The following is a 19,341-nucleotide window of genomic DNA, read 5'->3' as shown; positions in this document are numbered from 1 at the left end:
GCCCCCCTGGCAAAACCCTCCCCTAACCCGGATGACGCTGGGCCATTTGTGTGCCGCCCTATGGGACTCCCGATCACGGCCGGTTGTGATACAGCCCGGGATCATTTACATTTACATTTTAGTCATTTAGCAGAAGCTCTTATCCAGAGCGACCCGGGTCTGTAGTGACGACTCTAGCACTGCGATGCAGTGCCTTAGACCGCTGCGCCACTCGGGAGGCCCCCACAGTATTTATTTCAAATAATTTTTGGGTGTACTTGATATTTAAAATTCTAACTTAACATGCATTAAATAGATAAGAGGGAATGTAGTCTGTATAACAAGTACTAATGTACAGCATGTAGGCTGTTCTTGATTTGATAGGCGCGTCATGGGTATAGCGCCATCTGCTGCTAAATATTTAATCACAGCATCTACCATTGACCCCAACTTAGTTAATTTAAATTATTAAACAAAAATTATTACACATTTGTAGATGTAAACTTCTGAATGGAGAATGCAAAGTACTTCTCTCAATATCCATACATTTAAATAATTTAATCTAATTATAAGAGTCTTACAATATACAAAAATTAACAATGATTGTAAAACCAAAATGCTCACATAAACCAGACAGCCTTCTCAATACGCAATCACTCTGTAGCTCAATTTGTAGAGCATGGCGCTTGTAACGCCAGGGTAGTGGGTTCGATCCCCGGGACCACCCATACGTAAAAATGTATGCACACATGACTGTAAGTTGCTTTGGATAAAAGCGTCTGCTAAATGGCATATTATTATATTATTACTCCAATAAATACACAGATCAACACTCCCAACACACAAAAATCCCTCTTTTCAGAAGATTCTCCATTCTTCTTCCTCTGTTCTCAGTGTCCCCTCCTAAGACATTCCATTCATTGGTCTATTCTTCAATAGTCTTTCTTAGTCGTGTTCATTAGGCACCAAACGGAAGACCACCGAATGAAACAAGGAGGGGCAACCTGGACTTGTCCAATTAGAAACTTTCATTTTTGTTTTCCGTTGCATCGTGTGCCCTAATAAACATGACCCAGGTGATTTGGCCGGTTCAGTTCCTTTGACCTGTTCCTTTAGTCAGGTTCCGTGTCCAGGACCAGAGTAGGGAACATCACCCCTCCCTCTCCAAGCAGGGAGTAAATGTCACGGAGCGCGGCGGGGTTGGGAGGTCCAGGAGTGGAGAGCATAACCATGGTGTCAGAGAGAGCCTGTCAGAGAAACAAAACACACACCAAAAAAGTGACAAATGCATACATACACACAGACGCAAAAACACACAGTAGTCTCGATATTGACCTTTGTGGAGAAATCAACTTCTACCTTTTTGTGTAAAGGCATGGCTCTTGGTAGAAATGTGTAAAAGGTGTGTTATTAGCTACCTGTTACAGGTGTGTGTGTCTCTGTGTGCCTCTGTGTGTGTGTGTATATACACACTACCGTTCAAAAGTTTGGGGTCACTTAGACGTTTCCTTGTTTTCCATGAAAACATACATGAACTGAGTTTGAATAGGATATATAGCAAAATGCATAGGAAATGTAGTCATTGACAAGGTTAGAAATAATGCTTTTTAATAGAAATAATAATTGTGTTCTTCAAACTTTGCTTTCGTCAAAGAATGCTCCATTTGCATCAATTACATCCTTGCAGACCTTTGGCATTCTAGTTGTCAATTTGATGAGGTAATCTGAAGAGATTTCACCCCATGCTTCCTGAAGCCCATCCCACAAGTTGGATTGGCTTGATGGGCACTTCTTACGTATCATACGGTCAAGCTGCTCCCACAACAGCTCAATAGGGTTGAGATCCTGTGACTGTGCTGGCCACTCCATTATAGACAGAATACCAGCTGACTGCTTCTTCCTAAATAGTTATTGCATAGTTTGGAGCTGTGCTTTGGGTCATTGTCCTGTTGTAGGAGGAAATTGGCTCCAATCAAGCGCCGTCCACAGGGTATGGCATGGTGTTGCAAAATGGAGTGATAGCCTTCCATCTTCAAGATCCCTTTTATCCTGTACAAATCTCCCACTTTACCACCACCAAAGCAGCCCCAGACCATCACATTGCCTCCACCATGCTTGACAGATGGCATCAAGCACTCCTCCAGCATCTTTTCATTTGGTCTGCGTCTCACGAATGTTCTTCTTTGTGATCAGAACACCTTGAACTTCGATTAGTCTGTCCATAATACTTTTTTTCCCCAATCTTCCTCTGTCCAGTGTCTGTGTTCTTTTGCCCATCTTAATCTTTTCTTTTTATTGGCTAGTCTGATATGGCTTTTTCTTTGCAACTCTGCCTAGAAGGTCAGCATCCCGGAGTCGCCTCTTCACTGTTGACGTTGAGACTGGTGTTTTGCGGGTACTATTTAATGAAGCTGCCAGTTGAGGACCTGTGAGGCGTCTGTTTCTCAAACTAGACACTAATGTATTTGTCCTCTTGCTCAGTTGTGCACCGGGGCCTTCCACTCCTCTTTCTATTCTGGTTAGAGACAGTTTGCGCTGTTCTGTGAAGGGAGTAGTACACAGCGTTGTACGAGATCTTCAGTTTCTTGGCAATTTTCGATTGGAATAGCCTTCATTTCTCAGAACAAGAATAGACTGACACGTTTCAGAAGAAAGTTATTTGTTTCTGGCCATTTTGAGCCTGCAATCGAACCCACAATTGCTGATGCTCCAGATACTCAACTAGTCTCAAGAAGGCCAGTTTTATTGCTTATTTAATCAGCACAACAGTTTTCAGCTGTGCTAACATAATTGCAAAAGGGTTTTCTAATTATCAATTAGCCTTTTAAAATGATAAACTTGGATTAGCAAACACAACGTGCCATTGGAACACAGGACTGATGGTTGCTGATAAAGGGCCTCTGTACACCTATGTAGATATTCCATAAAAAATCTGCAGTTTCCAGCTACAATAGCCATTTACAACATTAATAATGTCTACACTTTATTTCTGATCAATTTGATGTTATTTTAAGGGACAAAAATTTTGCTTTTCTTTCGAAAACAAGGAAATGTCTAAGTGACCCCAAACCTTTGAACGGTAGTGTATATATACAGTGGGGAGAACAAGTATTTGATACACTGCCGATTTTGCAGGTTTTCCTACTTACAAAGCATGTAGAGGTCTGTAATTTTTATCATAGGTACACTTCAACTGTGAGAGACGGAATCTAAAACAAAAATCCAGAAAATCAAATTTTATGATCTTTAAGTAATTCATTTGCATTTTATTGCATGACATAAGTATTTGATACATCAGAAAAGCAGAACTTAATATTTGTTATAGAAACCTTTGTTTGCAATTACAGAGATCATACGTTTCCTGTAGGTCTTGACCAGGTTTGCACACACTGCAGCAGGGATTTTAGTCCCACTCCTCCATACAGACCTTCTCCAGATCCTTCAGGTTTCGGGGCTGTCGCTGGGCAATACGGACTTTCAGCTCCCTCCAAAGATTTTCTATTGAGTTAAGGTCTGGAGACTGGCTAGGCCACTCCAGGACCTTGAGATGCTTCTTACGGAGCCACTCCTTAGTTGCCCTGGCTGTGTGTTTCGGGCTGTTGTCATGCTGGAAGACCCAGCCACGACCCATCTTCAATGCTCTTACCAAGATCTCGCGATACATGGCCCCATCCATCCTCCCCTCAATACGGTGCAGTCGTCCTGTCCCCTTTGCAGAAAAGCATCCCCAAAGAATGATGTTTCCACCTCCATGCTTCACGGTTGGGATGGTGTTCTTGAGGTTGTACTCATCCTTCTTCTTCCTCCAAACACGGCGAGTGGAGTTTAGACCAAAAAGCTAAATTTATGTCTCATCAGACCACATGACCTTCTCCCATTCCTCCTCTGGATCATCCAGATGGTCATTGGCAAACTTCAGACGGGCCTGGACATGCGCTGGCTTGAGCAGGGGGACCTTGCGTGCGCTGCAGGATTTTAATCCATGACGGCGTAGTGTGTTACTAATGGTTTTCTTTGAGACTGTGGTCCCAGCTCTCTTCAGGTCATTGCCCAGGTCATGCCGTGTAGTTCTGGGCTGATCCCTCACCTTCCTCATGATCATTGATGCCCCACGAGGTGAGATCTTGCATGGAGCCCCAGACCGAGGGTGATTGACCGTCATCTTGAACTTCTTCAATTTTCTAATAATTGCGCCAACAGTTGTTGCCTTCTCACCAAGCTGCTTGCCTATTGTCCTGTAGCCCATCCCAGCCTTGTGCAGGTCTACCATTTTATCCCTGATGTCCTTACACAGCTCTTTGGTCTTGGCCATTATGGAGAGGTTGGAGTCTGTTTGATTGTGTGGACAGGTGTCTTTTATACAGGTAACGAGTTCAAACAGGTGCAGTTAATACAGGTAATGAGTGGAGAACAGGAGGGCTTCTTAAAGAAAAACTAACAGGTCTGTGAGAGCCGGAATTCGTACTGGTTGGTAGGTGATCAAATACTTATGTCATGCAATAAAATGCAAATTAATTACTTAAAAATCATACAATGTGATTTTCTGGATTTTTGTTTTAGATTCCGTCTCTCACAGTTGAAGTGTACCTATGATAAAAATTACAGACCTCTACATGCTTTGTAAGTAGGAAAACCTGCAAAATCGGCAGTGTATCAAATACTTGTTCTCCCCACTGTATATATATATGAGACAGTTGTGCCTCTTACCTGATGCAGGTGCACCTCCTGCTGTAGCAGTTCCACTCTCAGCCTCAGCCTCTCCACCTCCTGGAGCTCTGCCTGGCTGATGTAGGTCAGGGTGGGGGGCAAGGGGGTCACCCCACTCAGGTCACCCCACTCGCCCCTTCTCCTGACGGGGCAGAACGCTCCCGCTCCTTCCCCCTTCGGCCTCCTCCATCGATCCCATGCCTCCTGCTCTGGTCAGAAAAATGGTGGTTGGAGCGAGGAGCAAAATGGTGGTTATTTTTAGAGTGCGAGGAGCAAAATGGTGGTTATTTTTAGAGTGCGAGGAGCAAAATGGTGGTTATTTTTAGAGTGCGAGGAGCAAAATGGTGGTTATTTTTAGAGTGCGAGGAGCGTGAGCAACCGAAGCCGAAAACGTTTGCGCCTCCTGTGTGCTTGCTGCTGCCTCAGTTTAAATAGCAGGGACAAGCCAAGCATCGAGCGTCGTCAGGGATGGACTGACTGACGGCTTTAAAACCTCACCGTCACACTCACACAGGGGGACTTGAGAAGGAGCCTCACCGTCAGTCAGACACACACACACCTCAAATGGAGCCCAAGGAAACAAGAACAGATCCTTCTCCGGCGTGTTACGGTGTTACTCTGACGGTTTCTATTTTTATTTTAAGTCATGACAGTGAGGGGTTCAATTAGCTCGTTAGTGTGCGTCCGGTGGAGATTGACTCTAACGGAGCACATTTCTCCATTGGGGGATCGTGACGTGAGAATTAATCTGCTCATCGTCCTGTTGTGAGTTGACTCATGACAATGCTGCAACAAAAGCGTCACTGTACCGTTCTATTGTTGGACATTTGCACTGAATTGAATTGAAATGTCCCAAAATAAAAAGCTGCATAATCATCAGACTACCAGAATGTAGATCAGAGATAATAATTATACTGTTCCTTCAGAATGACTACCAGAATGTAGATTAGAGATAAGAAGATATAAGAATTACACTGTTATACTGAGTGAAAAGACAAAAGCCTGTGCAGAATAAGAATATTCCAAAACATGCATTCTGTTTGCACTAAGGCCCTAAAGTAATATTGCAAAACATGTGGCAAAGCAATTCACTTTTTGTCCTGAATACAAAGTATTGGATTTGCCCCAGACATATTACTGAGTACCACTGTCATATTTTCAAGCATAGTGGTGGCTGCATCATGTTATGGTTATGTTTGTAATTGTTAAGGACTGGGGAGTTTTTCATGATAAAAAATTAACGGGATGGTGCTAAGCACAGGCAAAATCCTAGAGGAAAACCTGGTTCAGTCTTGCTTTCCACCAGACACTGGGAGATTAATTCACCTTTTAGCAGGACAATAACATAAAACACAAGGCCAAATCTACACTGGAGTTACTTACCAAGAAGACAGTGAATGTTCTTGAGTGGCCGAGTTACAGTTTTGACTTAAATTTTACAGAGTTTGAAGAATTTTGAAAAGAATAATGGGAAAATGTTGCACAATCCAGGTGTGGAAAGTTCTTACAGATTTACCCAGAAAGACTCACAGCTGTAATCAGTGCCAAAGGTGCTTCTACAAAGTATTGACTCAGGGGTGTGAATACTTATGTACATGTAAATTAGATATTTATGTGTGTGTGTGCTTGTGCGTGAGTGAATGAGAGAGCGAGAAGGCCAGGGCCAGCAAGGCAGCCAGTCAAGGCTCTCAATTTTAAGTGGGGACTCTGGCTTTGACTCTGGACAGAGTGTGTGTATTCTGGAACATTCTGTCACAATCTGGCCCCTAGCCAGTGAATCTCAGAGGCTTTGGGAGCACTAAAAACGGTCAATTCTAATGAAAAGTTCCCACCATCCGCTCCACACTGTCACAGTGAGATTGGTGAGGGGGAAAAGAGAGCTCAGCTTATAATTGTATTGGTTCAAGGCCGTGGAGAATATGTTGCATTATACTGTGAGATGCTATATACAGTTGAAGTCGGAAGTTTACATACACTTAGGTTGGAGTCATTAAAACTTGTTTTTCAACCACTCCACAAATGTCTTGTTAACAAACTGTAGTTTTGGCAAGTCGGTTAGGACATCTACTTTGTGCATGACACAAGTAATTTTTCCAACAATTGTTTACAGACAGATTATTTCACTTATAATTCACTGTATCACAATTACAGTGGGTCAGAAGTTTACATACACTAAGTTGACTGTGCATTTTAACAGCTTGAAATTAAAAAATAAAAATAATAATAACTCACTAACTGTAAGTCGCTCTGGATAAGAGCGTCTGCTAAATGACTTAAATGTAAATGAAATGAAAATTCCAGAAAATGATGTCATGGCTCTAGAAGCTTCTGATAGGCTAATTGACATCATTTGAGTCAATTGGAGGTGTACCTGTGGATGTATTTCAAGGCCTACCTTCAAACTCAGTGCCTCTTTGCTTGACATCATGGGAAAATGCAAAGAAATCAGCCAAGACCTCAGAAAAAAAATTGTAGACCTCCACAAGTCAATTTCCAAACGCCTGAAGGAACCACGTTCATCTGTACAAACAATAGTATGCAAGTATAAACACCATGGGACCATGCAGCCGTCATACCGCTCTGTCTCCTTGAGATGAACGTACTTTGGTGCGAAAAGTGCAAATCAATCCCAGAACAACAGCAAAGGACCTTGTGAAGATGCTGGAGGAAACAGGTACAAAAGTATTTATATCCACAGTAAAACAAGTCCTATATCGACATAACCTGAAAGGCCGCTCAGCAAGGAAGAAGCCACTGCTCCAAAACCGCCATAAAAAAGCCAGACTACGGTTTGCAACTGCACATGGGGACAAAGATCGTACTTTTTGGAGAAATGTCCTCTGGTCTGATGAAACAAAAATATAACTGTTTGGCCATAATGACCATCGTTATGTTTGGAGGAAAAAGGGGGTTCCTTGCAAGCCGAAGAACACCATCCCAATCGTGAAGCACGGGGGTGGCAGCATCATGCTGTGGGGGTGCTTTGCTGCAGGAGGGACTGGTGCACTTCACAAAATAGATGGCATCACGAGGAAGGAAAATTATGTGGATATATTGAAGCAACATCTCAAGACATCAGTCAGGAAGTTAAAGCTTGGTCGCAAATGGGTCTTCCAAATGGACAATGACCCCAAGCATACTTCCAAAGTTGTGGCAAAATGGCTTAAGGACCACAAAGTCAAGGTATTGGAGTGGCCATCACAAAGCCCTGACCTCAATGCTATAGAACATTTGTGGGCAGAACTGAAAAAGTGTGTGCGAGCAAGGAGGCCTACAAACCTGACTCAGTTACACCAGCTCTGTCAGGAGGAATGGGCCAACATTCTCCCAACTTATTGTGGGAAGCTTGTGGAAGGCTACCCAAAACCTACACAAGGCTGGAATGGGCTACAAGACCATCGCCAAGCAGCTTGGTGAGAAGGTGACAACAGTTGGTGCGATTATTCGCAAATGGAAGAAACACAAAATAACTGTCAATCTCCCTCGGCCTGGGGCTCCATGCAAGATCTCACCTCGTGGAGTTGCAATCATCATGAGAATGGTGAGGAATCAGCCCAGAACTACATGGGAGGATCTTGTCAATGATCTCAAGGCAGCTGGGACCATAGTCACCAAGAAAACAATTGGTAACACACTACGCCGTGAAGGACTGAAATCCTGCAGCGCCCGCAATGTCCCCCTGCTCAAGAAAGCACATATACAGGCCTGTCTGAAGTTTGCCAATGAACATCTGAATGATTCAGAGGAGAACTGGGTGAAAGTGTTGTGGTCAGACGAGACCAAAATCGAGCTCTTTGGCATCAACTCAACTCACCGTGTTTGGAGGAGGAGGAATGCTGCCTATGACCCCAAGAACACCATCCCCACCGTCAAACATGGAGGTGGAAACATTATGCTTTGAGGATGTTTTTCTGCTAGAACTTCACCGCATCAAAGGGACGATGGACGGGGCCATGTACCGTCAAATCTTGGGTGAGAACCTCCTTCCCTCAGCCAGGGCATTGAAAATGGGTCGTGGATGGGTATTCCAGCATGACAATGACCCAAAATACACGGCCAAGGCAACAAAGGAGTGGCTCAAGAAGAAGCACATTAAGGTCCTGGAGTGGCCTAGCCAGTCTCCAGACCTTAATCCCATAGAAAATCTGTGGAGGGAGCTGAAGGTTCAAGTTGCCAAACGTCAGCCTCGAAACCTTAATGACTTGGAGAAGATCTGCAAAGAGGAGTGGGACAAAATCCCTCCTAAGATGTGTGCAAACCTGGTGGCCAACTACAAGAAACGTCTGAGCTCTGTTATTGCCAACAAGGGTTTTGCCACCAAGTACTAAGTCATGTTTTGCAGAGGGGTCAAATACTTATTTCCCTCATTAAAATGCTAATCAATTTATAACATTTTTTACATGCGTTTTTCTGAATTGTTTTGTTGTTATTCTGTCTCTCACTGTTCAAATAAACCTACCATTAAAATTATAGACTGATCATGTCTTTGTCAGTGGGCAAACGTACAAAATCAGCAGGGGATCAAATACTTTTTTCCCTCACTGTATGTAAACTTCCGACTTCAACTGTAGGCTAATTTAAATTCTGATGGGTGAATAAATTGCAAAGGGTCACAATTTCACCACAAGTTAAGTCCCTGGAAAAGTCAGTAAATGGGGAATTGGAGGGTAATATACCTACATTCCAAGAATGATTTTTTAAATCCGAACTAATTCTCTTGACATTTGATTATACTCTACACTGTGCCTGTGAAAAACATTGAGAGGGAGAGCTCTCACTTCGAGTGGAGATGTGTGTGAGTGAGTGTATAGAGTGAAGCAAGATTTAGTACCTTTTCTCATCTGTCCAGCACGTTTCCAGAGGTCTGCCACCATCTTCTCCAGGCCTTCCAGCATCAGCAAGGATTCATATTCCCTATTCTGGCATGTTGCTTCACATAATAACACAGAAACAATAATAAATAAATAAACTAACAGTGCATTAGGGAAAGTATTCAGACCCCTTTTTTTGTTATGTTACAGCCTTATTCTAAAATGGATTCAATTAATTGTTTTGTCATCAATCTACACACAATACCCCATAATGACGAAGCAAAAACAAGTTTTTAGAAATTTTTGCAAATGTATTACAAATAAAAAACAGAAATACCTAATTTACATAAGTACTCAGACCCTTTGCTATCAGACTCGAAATTGAGCTCAGATGCATCCGGTCTCCATTGATCATCTTTGAGATGTTTCTACAACTTGATTGGAGTCCACCTGTGGTAAATTAAATTGATTGGACATGGTTTGGAAAGGCACACACCTGTCTATATAAGGTCCCACAGTTCACAGTGCATGTCAGAGCAAAAACCAAGTCATGAGGTCAAAGGAATTGTCCGTAGAGCTCCGAGACAGGATTGTGTCGAGGCACAGATCTGGGGAAGGGTACCAAAACATTTCTGCAGCATTGAAGGTCCCCAAGAACACAGTGCCCTCCATCATTCTTAAATGGAAGAAGTTTGGAACCACCAAGACTCTTCCTAGAGCTGGCCGCCCGGCCAAACTGAGCAATCGGGGGAGAAGGGCCTTGGTCAGGGAGGTGACCTAGAATCTGATGGTCACTCTGACAGAGCTCCAGAGTTCCTCTATGGAGATAAGAGAACCTTCCAGGACAACCATATCTGCAGCACTCCACCATTCAGGCCTTTATGGTAGTGGCCAGACGGAAGACACTCCTCAGTAAAAGGCACGAAAGCCCGCTTGGAGTTTGCCAAAAGGCACCTAAAGGACTTTCTAAAAACCTGTTTTTGCTTTGTCATTATGGGGTATTGTGTGTAGATTGATGAGGGGGGAAAAAAACAATTTAATCAATTTTAGAATAAGGCTGCAACGTATCAAAATGTGGAAAAAGTAAAGGGGTCTGAATACTTTCCGAAGGCACTGTATGTATGCATGCATGTACAGTACCAGTCAAAAGTTGACACACCTTCTCATTCCAGGGTTTTTCTTTATTTTGACTATTTTCTACATTGTAGAATAATAGTGAAGACATCAAAACTGTGAAATAACACATGGAATCATGTAGTAACCAAAAAAGTATTAAACAAATCAAAATATATTTTATATTTGAGATTCTTCAAATAGCCACCCTTTGCCTTGATGACAGCTTTGCACACTCTTGGCACTCTCAACCAGCTTCACCTGGAATGCTTTTCCAACAGTCTTGAAGGAGTTCCCACATATGCTTTTCCTTCACTCTGCGGTCCGACTCATCCCAAACCATCTCAATTGGGTTGAGGTCGGGTGATTGTGGAGGCCAGGTCATCTGATGCAGCACTCCATCACTCTCCTTCTTTCTTGGTAAAATAGCCCTTACACAGCCTGGAGGTGTGTTGGGTCATTGTCCTGTTGAAAAACAAATGATAGTCCCACTAAGCCCAAACCAGATGGGATGGCGTATCGCTGAGAATGCTGTGGTAGCCATTCTGGTTAAATAAATCACAGACAGTGTCACCAGCAAAGCACCCCCACACCATAACACCTCCTCTTCCATGCTTTACGGTGGGAAATACACATGCGGAGATCATCCGTTCACCCACACCGCGTCTCACAAAGACACGGCGTTTGGAACCAAAAATCTCCAATTTGGACTCCAGACCAAAGGACAAATTTCCACCGGTCTAATGTCCAGTGCTTGTGTTTCTTTACCCAAGCAAGTCTTTTCTTCTTATTGGTGTCCTTAAGTAGTTGTTTCTTTGCAGCAATTTGACCATGAAGGCCTGATTCACACGGTCTCCTCTGAACAGTTGATGTTGAGATGTGTCTGTTACTTGAACTCTGTGAAGCATTTATTTGGGCTGCAATTTCTGAGGCTGGTAACTCTAATGAACTTATCCTCTGCAGCAGAGGTAACTCTGGGTCTTCCATTCCTGTGTCGGTCCTCATGAGAGCCAGTTTCATCATAGCCCTTGATGGTTTTTGCGACTGCACTTGAAGAAAGTTCTTGAAATTATCTGTATTGACTGACCTTCAAGTCTTAAAGTAATGATGGACTGTCGTTTCTCTTTGCTTATTTGAGCAGTTCTTGCCATAATATGGACTTGGTATTTTACCAAATAGGGCTATCTTCTGTATACACCACCTACCTTGTCACAACACAACTGATTGGCTCAAAAGGAAAGTAATTCCCAAAATTAACTTTCAACAAGGCACACCTGTTAATTGAAATGCATTCCAGGTGACTACCTCATGAAGCTGGTTGAGAGAATGCCAAGAGTGTGCAAAGCAGTCATCAAGGTCTCTTCACGGTCCCCAAGTCCAGAACAGACTACAGGAAACGCACAGTACTACATAGAGCCATGACTACATGGAACTCTATTCCACATCATGTAACTCAGTCAAGCAGTAGAATAGGATTTAAAAAACAGATTAAACTACACTTTATGGAACAGCGCAGACTGTGAAGAGACACACACACAGCATTCGCAAACACATGCTAACACACGCACTCTACACACACACACATTTTAATATAGTTATTTTGCTGTATTGTTGATTTTGTATTGTAAATATGTTATGGTAGAGTAGTGTGTAATAAGGTGTTGTGTTATGTATTGTTTTATTGTATGTAAATTCTGGTTGGACCCCAGGAAGAGTAGCTGTTGACTTGGCAGCCGCTAATGGGGATCCGTAATAAATACAAATACAAAGGCAAAGGGTTGCTATTTGAAGAATCTCAAATATAAAACATATTTTGATTTGTTTAACACTTTTTTGGTTACTACATGATGCACAACAGTTTTCAGCTGTGCTAACATGATTGCGAAAGGGTTTTCTAATGTTCAATTAGCCTTCTAAAATGATAAACTTGGATTAGCAAACACAACGTGCCATTGGAACACAGGACTGATGGTTGCTGATAATGGGCCTCTGTACGCCTATGTAGATAATCCATTACAAATCAGCCGTTTCCAGCTACAATAGCCATTTACAACATTAACTATGACTACAATGTATTTCTGATCAATTTGATGTTATTTTAAATGGACAAAAAAATTCATTTTCTTTCGAAAACAAGGAAGTTTCTAAGTGACCCCAAACTTTTGAATGGTAGTGTGTATATAACAGACATGAGCTAAGCATTATTATTCCATTATTATTACACATTGACAAAGAATGACTCTCTCTTCAGTATTTGGACATGAAATTAAACAAATGCAGTGATAAAGCGCAATGCAAATCAATCTCAAATGTATTGGTAATGGTGCTATAAAAAATCTAAAGGTTTTGCTGTATCTAATTGCTTTACATTACTCATTAGAAGTTACTGTAATTAATTGTTATCTGTAGCAAATTATTGCTAACGCTAAAGGCTTCAGCAGAATTAATAAGTTCAGCAGTTAATGAGTCCAGAGGACTAAGAGGTGATGAGCTGAAAAATTATTAACACTGAACGTTCTAATTTCTAAGCTAACTACATCCTTAGCTCTTGGATAAATGGACCCCTTCTCCACCCCCTACTGCTTTTCTTTCCAGACTCTTGCTCTCTCATCACCCACACTTCTGTCATCTCCTACCAGTTCTCCATCCATCTCTCCCCCCACTTCTGTAATTTCCTATTTCTTACTAGTTCTCCATCCATCTCTCCCCCCACTTCTGTAATTTCCTATTCCTTACTAGTTCTCCATAATTTCTGCTACTCATCCCTCCTTCCACCCCCCCTCTGCATCTCCTCTGGCTGGGCTGTACCTGGCTCAGTGCCAGTGGTTCTGAAGGTCTGGCCAGTCAGCAGTAGCAGCCGCTCGCTCTGGTAGCAATGACTCAGGTCCGTGCAAAGCTGTGTCAGTCTGTCCACCTGAGCCCCGGTGTCGGCCGGGCTGCCACTGGTTGGCCACTCTCTGGGGAACTGACCCATAAGTGGACGGGTCAAGGAGAACAAGCAGACAAGACTCTGGGAGATTATATTAGAAGACACACACACACATTTCATTTTCTGTGTGTTAATTCTAAAAACTGGTGTGTTATTTTGAGAAACACTGGTAGACACTGAATTTGATGCCGTGCTAATTTCGCTCACGTAGGCTGTGTGAACGAGTGGGAGTGAGAGAATTAGTAATGAGTCTATACTCGTTGAACGATTGATATCTCTGCAGGTCCCATGTCACATCTAAGATATACTATTAAAACACTATTTAACTACTCATTAATGCATAGATTTAACGTAAAGCATGAGGGTGCATTAAATCAGGTTTAGCTATATGTGGGTGTTAAATGTTCAGTTCATCTGAGGAAGGATACAGTGGCTTTCACTCTCTCCGTGAAGTGACTCCTCTCCGCCACAGGTTTGGATTGTTGAGCCAGGACGTTGTCCCATAACCTGAGGGTAGAAAAAAAACTGAAAGGGTCAAATGAATGTCCCAGCCACCAATACAGCGGTATACAAGTATACATCAGCTGAGGCTGCTGAGGGGAGGACGGCTCATAATAATTGCTGGAACGGAGAGAATGGAATGGCATCAAACCATGTGTTTGATCTATTTGATACCATTCCACTGATTCCGCTCCAGCCATTAACACGAGCCCGTCCTCCCCAATTAAGGTGCCATGTGTAGAAGAAGAAAAAACAATCACTTTTTGGACGTTTGTTTTGGATACCTAGTTAGCTGTTCCTGCCAGAACCATAGCACCTGCACACACTGCTGTGCACAGGGAATTTACCCTTTTGCACATAATACATTAGAGAAAATTCTGTATGCATTACAGAACACTGGATGGAAAAGGTTACATGGAGAATGATATGAGTCAGACATTTCATCCACAGAAGATATGATTCACTGGCTGACCTGCTTTGTTTGGTCCTTAGACTGATCCATTTAGTTAGCAACTGGGAGGGAACCCTGCCACAAAAACACAATCAAACATGTAAAGTGTCATTAAACCACACTCAAACTACTTATTGTCACAACAGACTAGTCATATTATATCACCAATGTTGAGTTGCTTCTAGACAACATCTTAACGATATCAGTATGGTACTTTGACGTTCCATTTTCATTTGCTATGTTACTTTTGGCAAAGGAATTTGACACGGTGAGACTTTGTTCACGATGCAGCGGTCTAGTGTTGTCTTGCAGCCTACCCATTCTGTGGAGGTGAAACGACATGTGCTTTTGGCGTCCCCTCCATGTGTGAAACAGACACCGGTTCCTCGTTAGGGGTCTGGAAGGAAGTGGCTGCAGCTGACATGCACCTGTGGGACACCTCAACCTGATGATGTGCTGATGAGGCCTGTGGTGATTGACCCTGATCATGTGACACAGGACCTGGAGGACCAGCCTGCTTCACTGCTTTCCCAGAGGACTGCGGAGGAAACCCCTTTGATGACACGACAGATCGTTTCTGGATCTGGACAGAGCCTCTGATTATGCTAGCCCTGCCTTGTCCTGAATGACCTACCGGATGACCCATCCTCCCCTTTCCACCCCTGTAGAGATGGGACGCAGAAGACTTCCTGGACTCTTTTTGGCCACCGTGATGGGTCTGGAGGTAGTTTTAAAGCCATTTCTATTCCCTTTGGTGCCACCTGGGGTCAGAGCCCTTCCCTTGCAATGTGTAGCGTCCACTGGTTCTTTTTTTGGTCCTGTACAGTTCTGAGGGTCTTTTTGGGGTGCTGTGCCAACGCGAACTCTGAGGGCCTTCTCCAGCATTTGATTCAGCAGTTCCATTTCCGGTCTCTCCTCCGGTTGGACATCTGGGTCTAAACACAGAAAGATAAAAATATGCTGACAATGTAGATACAAAAAAACAAAAACAAATATTACCATATCCAGTTACTACTAAATTAGTACACTGGGCTTTCAGAGAAAATAACAGATTGTGGATCATCATCATACCCATTTCAACATCATCTGTCAGTTCTTTTTCCTTGCAGTCTTCCTGCTGTGGTCTCCTGGTGAATGATCAGATGCCAAGCAAGTTAAAACATAGGCCTATGTAGTTACCTACTCATACAGAATAACTTTAGACCATTAGCGTAACAGATAGCAATGGACGTGGAGGTTTTATTGTACTTACAAAGAGCGCAGTATCTCCCTGTATTGAAGGATGTTCTCGTTTATCTTGGTCTCCTCTACTTTGCACAACTTGATGGCTTCATCCACAAGGCTATGCAGTGACATGATGCTGCCTGCCGCTTTCATGCACAATAGATTAAAGTTCACAGTGAACATGCGTAAACAAAAAAGCGCTACTGTATCTGGGGTGTAATCATTAGTCCACAACGTTTTGCAACGGAAAACGTTTTACAGCGAAAACAAGATTTTATATTGGACACATTCAGGTAGGTCCCTCTCCGTTTCGTTCCGTTTGGGTCCTAGTGAATACACCCCTGGTCTAACTAACGTTAGATAGCTAAATGAAAACATAGGCACATTGCAAATTTAAATGCATCACATACACATTTGAAAGCAGCATCTTGAGAAAGTGTGACACTTGCAACTTTAGCAAGCTGTCATGTGTCTATTTTTGTACTGACCCGCGAACACAAAAAGCAGAAGTTACGCTAGCTAGCTAACTGGCAAAACAGTCCCAAACGACTGTGACAAAACCCATTCAACGTTGTCTAGCGTTCATACACAACGTCTACTATGTAATCCTTTAAATACTGGACAACATACATATTATTGGCGTAAAAAATCGCACACACGACTTACTACCAAGCCACTCCACCAACTCCAACTCCAAGTTTGCCAACAACAACAACATCTCGCGATATTCAGACTCGCTACTATGGAAACGGGGACACTGATGTATTCATCTGCTGCAGTGCAGGGGGGAAATTGTAGTTATCGGGACAATCAACAAACCTTTGACTTTTACTCACTCTGATTTACAAAACCATAATGGAATAATTTCGTGGTGCGGGAGACAAAGCAGTACCAGTGAAAATAACTGTACTACGTGGAAATAACCTGGTAAGCTTGCATCCCTATCTGGTTTGCAGTAGTATCACTGAGGTATAATAAGAAAGGTCAGTAGTAGCAGCTTGCATATGGCTAACTCGGTGTTTTAAATTCTCGGGTTCTGGGGATCCACAGTTGTGCACTTTTATGTCCAAGCTCAGAAAGTAGAACTGATTCAGTTAATCAAGAGTTTGATGACTAACTTAATTGATCAGTTGAATCAGGTGTGTTAGGCTATGACAAAAATGTGCACCCCCGACTGTGACTGAGCTCCATTGATCAAATTCTGTTAGCTAGCTAGCGTTAGTATTATAATAAACACACCTCTAACAAAATGGTGTCTCTTTTTCACTTCCAGAGGGGCAACAAGGCTGAGTCCATTCTGAACTATGTGAGGGCTGAGTTCAATGGCATCATCCTGGGAGATTCCCAGAAGCTAGATGCTGCTGTGGATCAGGGCGTGGACTACAACTTCACCTGCAGCTTTGAGTGCTTAGATGCTGGCCACACATTAGATGACATGGCACACAAACCTGTCATATGTGAGCTACTACCAACTATTCCATTATTATGATGTATGCTACCTATTTCAGATGTTATAGCCACTATTCATCTTGAGGATTGATCGATATCCTCATTGTACCGTGTCTCACTCGTTCACTAATCGACGGTTGCTTATCACATTAATCCTCTCTGTTGTGTTGTTGTTGTCATTTAGTGACAGTGATTGAGTTCCTTCCCAAGGAGAAGAAGCAGAAGGAGGAGAAGACTGCAGTTATAGGGCAAGCTATAGTGGACTTGCTACCTCTCTTGCATGGTGAGAGACCAACACATTAGATCCAATCAAGTATCCATCTAACTTAATACCTTCCAGGGACAAAAAAAACTCACTCATGGTTAAAATTTAAATTTAAATTGATTCCTCTCTCTCTCACCCTCGATAGGTCAGGTCAGCTTCTCATCCACTGTGCTACTTCATCCAACCCCTGGCTCACCTGCGGATGCAGCCTCACAGGAGGGAAGCTGTAAGGTACGAGTAAAGACTAACCAGCACAAGAGACTTTGTGTGTGTGTGTGTGTCTTCGTGTGAGTGTGAGTGTGTTCATACGTGACTGTGGGTTTGTGTGTGTGTGTGTGTTCATACGTGACTGTGGGTTTGTGTGTGTGTTCATACGTGACTGTGGGTTTGTGTGTGTGTGTGTGTACTCTATGTTTGTTTGTAATTGACATCCCCCTCCTCTCTGCCTGGCACCCAGCCATCTCTAGACGTGACCGTCTGTGTTCCCGAGCCTCTGCTATCCGGCGTCCAGCTGTCTGAATCCAACCTGCTGAAGGTTACTGTGGAGACAGCTTACTCTGTACCGGAGGTGTGGAACCCTGTCTCTGGATCTGGTCCTCCCTGCAGCTACGTGGCTGCCCTGCAGGTTCCCCTCACTGCAGAGGTAAGAGATAAAATACCTATGTTGCCATCAGGGTTGGGGTCAATTCCATTTCAATTGAGTCAATACAGGAAGTAAAGTGAAATTCCTCTTATTTTCATGGATTTTGGCAAATATTTGCTATTGAATAGAATGACAACTCTATAGGTTAGTTCACAATCACACTGGAATAGTACAGACCAAGTCCCATGCTAATGCACTAAAGCATTTTTACTGTGGAAATGTTATCAACTTTGAACTATTGACAGTAATTCAAGGATATAATACACACACATAGATGAACCCACAATCCCTAATGTCATATGACATTTAACTTTAACTTGTACCTGACACATTTCTTGTTTCCCCCCAGAAAGAGCAGGTGCTGTTGTTCTCCAATGGGCTGCTGAAAGTGGACGGGGAAGGTGAACCCATGGGAAGACCCAGGAAGTGGCCCCTGGGTCCCCTGTTGGCTTCTGGAGCTCAATTCATACCAGGTGTCTCCATGGAGGGCGAGCCCATTGAGATGGAGGATGGGGATCTCACCAGCATAGAGGTACTCTAGCCTACTTGTACTCTAGTATTATGGTAGGTAAACCATCTCTAGTACTGCTGCATGATCTCACGTTAATACGAAATTAATACAATGTTTTTATTGTTCTGTCGTATTTTCAATTATTGTCATTGAGTCAATGTTGTTTGCCCTCTCAGTGGTTTGACCAATACATTATGTGTAATGTATGGATCTCTTCCCCTCATCTCTTCCTGTGTTTTCCAGGACAGGGATTTCCGGAATGAAGCGGAGACCAATAAGAAGAGAGTGAGCTGGGACACAGAGCGTCGTTGCTTTCTGGATGCAGATGGTGCAGCCTGGTGAGACAGATACACCACACCACCTCACTGCAAATGATCTGCTTCTATTGAGTTCTGCTTTTAAACACACAAATCTTGGATTTTATCTGTAACAAATATACAGTACCAGTCAAAAGTTTGGACACCTACTCATTCAAGGTTTTTTTTTTATTTCGATTTTTTTTCTACATTGTATAATAATAGTGAAGACATCAAAACTATGAAATAACACATATGGAATCATGTAGTGACCAAGAAAGTGTTAAACAAATCAAAATATATTTGAGATTCTTCAAAGTAGCCACCCTTTGCCTTGATGACAGCTTTACACACTCTTGGCATTCTTTCAACCAGCTTCATGAGGAATGCTTTTCCAACAGTCTTGAAGGAGTTCCCACATATGCTGAGCACTTGTTGGCTGCTTTTCCTTCACTCTGCGGT

General features: G+C 42.8%; 1 protein-coding gene and 1 pseudogene across 2 annotated transcripts in view; one reads left to right on the top strand and one right to left on the bottom strand.

The window, feature by feature from the left end:
• Positions 1-16,938, bottom strand: LOC311148006 (annotated as a pseudogene). The gene is made up of 9 exons (XR_014615232.1): positions 15,744-16,938; positions 15,563-15,618; positions 14,809-15,426; positions 14,513-14,566; positions 13,968-14,046; positions 13,419-13,575; positions 9,518-9,616; positions 4,687-4,895; positions 1-1,226 (listed from the first exon to the last, which is right to left on the bottom strand). The product of XR_014615232.1 is annotated as an uncharacterized misc_RNA (transcript).
• LOC311139841 (cilia- and flagella-associated protein 70-like) overlaps positions 16,580-19,341 on the top strand; it is a gene marked incomplete at both ends in the record, with an annotated part of 33,364 nt that continues 30,602 nt past the window's right edge. The window contains 7 exon segments of the mRNA XM_084174817.1: positions 16,580-16,642; positions 16,989-17,172; positions 17,349-17,447; positions 17,575-17,660; positions 17,887-18,072; positions 18,422-18,604; positions 18,827-18,921. Coding sequence (XP_084030943.1) covers positions 16,580-16,642; positions 16,989-17,172; positions 17,349-17,447; positions 17,575-17,660; positions 17,887-18,072; positions 18,422-18,604; positions 18,827-18,921 — 896 coding nt within the window.

The sequence above is a fragment of the Coregonus lavaretus genome, assembly GCF_964263955.1.
Source record: "Coregonus lavaretus genome assembly, chromosome: 2".
Classification (NCBI taxonomy): Eukaryota; Metazoa; Chordata; class Actinopteri; order Salmoniformes; family Salmonidae; genus Coregonus; species Coregonus lavaretus.
Note: the sequence above shows the minus strand (reverse complement) of the source record. Positions and strands in the feature narration are given on the sequence as shown.